Source organism: Nilaparvata lugens, chromosome Y (genome assembly GCF_014356525.2).
Source record: "Nilaparvata lugens isolate BPH chromosome Y, ASM1435652v1, whole genome shotgun sequence".
Taxonomy (NCBI): domain Eukaryota; kingdom Metazoa; phylum Arthropoda; class Insecta; order Hemiptera; family Delphacidae; genus Nilaparvata; species Nilaparvata lugens.
The window spans coordinates 6994387-6999828 of NC_052519.1; the positions used below are offsets into that span (position 1 = coordinate 6994387).

The 5442-nt window shown below is 40.2% G+C and overlaps 1 protein-coding gene across 1 annotated transcript; it reads right to left on the reverse strand.

The window, feature by feature from the left end:
- Window positions 1-1187: 1187 nt before the first annotated feature.
- Window positions 1188-2009, reverse strand: LOC111057889. The gene has a single exon (XM_022345360.2). The coding sequence runs from the start codon at window positions 2007-2009 to the stop codon at window positions 1188-1190; it is 822 nt and encodes a 273-aa protein (XP_022201052.2).
- Between the last annotated feature and the right edge of the window lie 3433 nt (window positions 2010-5442).

Genomic DNA, 5442 nt, shown 5'->3' on the forward strand with positions numbered 1-5442 from the left:
GTCCCTATATCTATTAACTGCTGCATACCATTTCCATTGAGACAATTTAGATACGAATCACTATAAACATCCGAAACACTAACATTTAGGTTAACATCCCCTAGACAATATAAATCTGAGCTCCTGGTGGTAGCCAAGAATCTATCAAAACTGGCAATAAATGTATGCCGATCACCTAGGTGAAATCTGTACAAACCTAACACATTAAATAAATAATTCTTGTATTTACAAAAAAGTAACAGTGAGTCACAGTCAGCAATGCAACAATCCTTTTTAGTGGCAGTAATAGAAGAATGAACAAAGATCACAACACCGCCCGCCCTCGTCACAGAACCAGCAGCAGCAAAGCTTTCATATCCGACAATATTATATAAATTTAATTCATTCATATCCTGCAACCAGGCTTCACTTAAAATTATTATATGTGGCTTGGTTATTAAATTATCAATGTATGAAAGGAAGTTATCAAAATTAGTATTTAGGCTTCGGATGTTTTGATGGAAGAACAAAATACCAGAATCCGAATCAAAAAACTCATTCACTTCATCAATTGAGCTTAAAAGAGTCGTTTCAGAATTATTCATTCGCTAACTTTGAAGTTTAAATTAACTAGCATCAATCAACAATTGCACTCTTTTCCATAAATTTGATATAAATGGGGGAAAAATAAATGAATCCTTTGAACAAATGAAAATCAATTTGGCAAAAGCAGCTCCACCAGAACATAATATGAATAGAAGAAAACAGTTTAAACTAACATGATTGATAATAAACAACGATAGACCGCTACAAAAATATGTTATCAATTCGACTGGGATAGCCATCACAATCATAACGGAGCTTGATAAAGCTCTGAACTGAGTGATAAAATTTGTGTCACCAGTACTATGCTTTCCAATGCTGAAAATGTTATCATTACACAAAAATTGAGATAAACCAACTAGAGCACATCGCTTGACCCAATGTGCACAATCGGATTCATAACCTCCACGATATACTATTATCAAATAATATATTAATATAAAACGTTTGACCAACTAGAGAAATCAATTTTATATAGGAGAGAAAACAAACAATGAAAAATTAAACATTCCTTATTTCTACCCGAATAGCAAAAGCGAAATTTTTGCAATAAACGAAAGTCATTGATATTTTCCTCTAGTATTGAAACATTAAGAAAAAACAATTTACAGTCTATCGAGATCACTCAACGACGATATTTTCACAATCGGTTTACCCTGCTCCTTCCTCATTAGTATCTTCCCGTTCTGCACCCACAGATAAGCGTAGTCATATTTCTTCTTAGCCTCCCTGGCAGCTGCAAAAATTCTTCTCCGCGCCGGACTTAGACTCTCGTTGATGTAGACTACTGCCTGCTGCTGGAATCCAAGGTCCTGCGTCGATAAATTACGCTTAACCTTTCTCCTCGCCACCACCGAGAACTTGTCCTCTCTCCTGACAAATTTCACAATAATACCAGCAGGCCGATTGTCTCCCTTAGGTTTTCCCAGTCGATGGCAGACATCAATTTTTTCTCTTGTTATATTAACATCAAGAGCATTACACACTCTCTTTACAGTTTCATACACATCCTCGTTTTTCGTCTCTGGTACTCCATAGATTTCAAGTGTATTGGAGCGTGTGTACTGTTCAGCATCTTCGAGCCGTGTCTCCAAGTCACAAACTTTCCTCTTAAGGCTTGCATTCTCTTTCTTCAAGTCCTCAATTAATCTAAGGCACTCATTTATTTTCAAAGTTTGATTAGTAATTGTATTAGTCTGGTCGTCAATCTTACTGTTTGCAAACTCGAAAGAAGCATTAAATTCCCTCTCCATTCGCTTCCTATCCTCTCTGGCCTCCTCTAGCATAAATATCACTTGTGATATGCTGGCATTGCCATCCTCAGCAGAAGACACAGCACTCATACTCTGCCTCCTCAACTTGGAACAAGGTGGGCATCTCCAAATCTGACCCTCGTTGACAATACATTCCACGTCTGCCTTGGTCATGTTAACACATTGAGGATGACTTAGTTTTTTACAATCACTACATGCAAGTTTGCTTCTAGTCGCCGGAATTGCAGCCTGGCATATATGTGCATGCAGATTTATCAGCCATATCAAACAATAAATTTTATGAAAGAACACGGTTTAATAGATAACAAATTAAAATATTATATGCGCCGAGTAAGCGAATAACTATGGAAAATAAATTTGAAATGAAATATACGGAAATCAGGGTAAATATGACAATAGAAGGTAGTTGAAAGGAAAATTGCGTCAAGAGGGCTATCGTGACATCTTTATACGGATATTGAATGGGAAGCCCCTGAAACTGGAAGAGGAATATGACAGACAAAAGAAAGAAGGAAAGTGGATGCAAAGAATAGAAAAATTACGTGAATTATTGCGAAATAGAGAGTAAATAATAGAAAATAGCTTAAATAACTTTACGTGTAGAAGCTATCTCTTGTCGACCTGTAGAGTAGCGCAGCAACAGATAACAGAGCACTTGAAAAACAACGTCCTATCGCTTCAGAATCCAGAACTCGACTGAGTTGGTATAATATACTGAGTATAATAGGTTACAGGTGTGATGTCTAACTCTCCACACGAAGCTAACAAGGAGGGAGTATGGTTCGAAAGTATGGGAGAGGCGCTTATTACCGGAGAGAAGTGGACCATCGTCATCGAAATCAATCTCACTGAAACTCGACAAGAAGGAGCCGAACTTCAGGGACGAACAGAGGATACAGCATTCCTGCTAGCACAAGCGGCCGAGAAACTCCCTGCTCTAGGAGTTCAACATAAAGTACTTCAACGAATAATAACAATGGAAAGTGAATTGAAAGATATTGTACAAACGTTAACCGATCTGTACTATGGACGGAGCCGTAGAGGATTAATAAACTTGGGGGGGAAGATCCTTCATATTTTATTTGGAGTAGCCGAGAGTGAGGACTTAGAGAAGGTACAACACAGCGAAGAGTTGACGAAATTGAAAACTGCCAGTTTAATACACATTGAAGGAGAACACTTGACCGTTACTAGAGAACTCAGTCGGAAAACGGAGCGTAATCATCAAGAGTTAGGAAGGGTTTCACAAGAAATCTATGGTAATCTAACTGTTCTCATGAATCAATTTTTGACAACTAGTAAGAAAACTATTGAAGTAGAGAACTTACTACATGTATATATGGATACTTCTACTGTGTTAGAAGAATTAGAAATTGCTACTTCTAAGGCCCTAATAGATTTAAGAAAAATTTTACAATGTCTAAATGATGCTGCTAGCGGCAAATTGAGTATGAATTCATTATCACCTTTAGAAATAAGAAATATATTGTTAAAGGTTCGGTCAAGTTTACCTAGTGGCTTAGAATTAGTTTTTGGAACAGACATTTCCCAAGTGATGGCGTTTTACCAGTTGATAAAGACTTGTGCGGTAACCAGTGGTGAAGTGATTGAACTATTGTTGACTGTACCCCTCTCTTCAATTGGACGCAGATTTGATATGTTTCAGGCACTTGTACTCCCCATCAAGGACTTCCACACTAATGTGAGTGTGCGTTACCAACTCGACTCTACAATTCTATTTGTCAGCAAGGACAGAGACCGTTATTCCACATTGAGTGAATCAATGCTTGAACAGTGTAACCGAGTGGGCTCGCTCACCCTTTGTCCAGCATTTTCACCACTCTATGCCAGACACCACCCGTCCTGTCTGAGCCTCTTGTTCCTGGGAGAGATCACGCTCGTCCGTCAGCACTGCACACGTCTTGTGCTGACTAAGGATCATCCTGACGTCTGGCTATGGCGTCGGAGCGATAACAGCTGAATATATAGCCTGTCAATGGAGAAACGATTCGTCTCTCAATGCAAGACGGGCGGGCAGACGACTGTGGACGAGTTACACCTTCATGGCACTGGAGCGATGCGAGCGATAAAAGGGTGCACACTCAGTCACCCCTCTTATCAAATTCCTGCACCAACCAGCCTTGGTGGTCGAACCGAGGTGCGACTGAGGCCAGTGGCCATTGACATCCCAGCGGCCCTGTCATTGGCTGAGGGTCGATTCTCGGCTTCCCAGATTTGCCTGCAGCTGGCGAGACATCTGCAAGAAGGTCGTGCTTGGCCTGGAACGAGTGGAGTGGTCACAGTCACGGTCAACCACTTGATGAACTCCCTACGAGAGTTGGAGGCGGAGGAGTCTTCTGACCAGCAGGTTCCCTGCTGGTACTACGTTATAGCAGCGGTCACTATGGTAATGGCACTGTCCGGCGGCACGGTGGCCTGGAGGCTGCTGACCAGTCAGACCACCCCCACCCCCAGCGGCGGGGAGGCGGCTGCACCTCTGCCCCAGGTGACCACCACCCAACAAGTGAGTTCTAGTGATAGTGCCATAAACAAAGCCAAAGCTCCCAAGGGGTGTCCACCCTTCCCCGAAGGGGGTGCAATGTAATGGGTAGAATTATTGAGAGGAGGTGAATTAATTTAATTTTTTATTTCTCATGATATGCCAATCTAAAATCATTGAACTTTGGACTCGATGGCGTGATCGGACTGAATTTTCTAATGTTCATTTTTTTCTAGACATAAGGGTATTTGAATTTTCTCAAGTGTGAGAAATAGATTATTGCGTTTTAAAATATAAGAATTGTGCACAGTACAGCGTATTCTTCTGCCTCGTGGAAAAAAAAACTGCAATCTGGTGACAGTTTTCCACGAGGAACTATCTCTTTCTCCATCCAATTTTGAGCTCTCACTCTTTCTCTGCCATGAGAAAAAGGTGAGTTTCCCAAGCGTTTTAGGCTAGGGTAATGTCCATGGACAGCCCTCGAGTCAGTCAGCGATGGACTCCTGAGCGAACGGTTACTCTCGAACGCGAGACGCACTGCTGTGAAATAAGTTTTAATTGTTATATTTTGTTAAATTTATTTTGTGATTCGAACGATAAAAATCAACTTCAATTGATTTGTTATATTTGTTGTAATTATTCGCGTGCTACGAGCGATAAAATTTGTCTTTAGTGTTTAGTTGATGTCGAGTTAATTTGTTGTACTCGTTGTGTTATGTTGAACAATTCGTGAGATATGAACGATAGAATCTTTCTTTGTGTTTCGTTATAATATTGTTGAAATTATTCGAGGGATACGGACAATAAGGATTGGTTCCAGTTTTTCATTATAGGCTAATTTGTTGAACTTATTCCTGTGATTATTTTCCGTGAGAACAATAAATAAATTCGCGGGAACAACGTATTCGTGTGACTCTAACCTGAATCCAGAAGCCAAGATGCGGTTTTGGATCCCAATGAAAGTGACCCTCGGAATTATTATCACGGGTGAGTGAATCTATTCTGGCCACTATAATTGATTAATATTTGACCGAACCTTCCCTTTGGAATTGTCGAGAATTACTTTTATCTTAGTATATTTGGCGG

Excerpts from the sequence above, each read along its gene's own strand:
- LOC111057889 (XM_022345360.2), bottom strand. The coding sequence starts at position 2,009 with ATGACCAAGGCAGACGTGGAATGTATTGTCAACGAGGGTCAGATTTGG.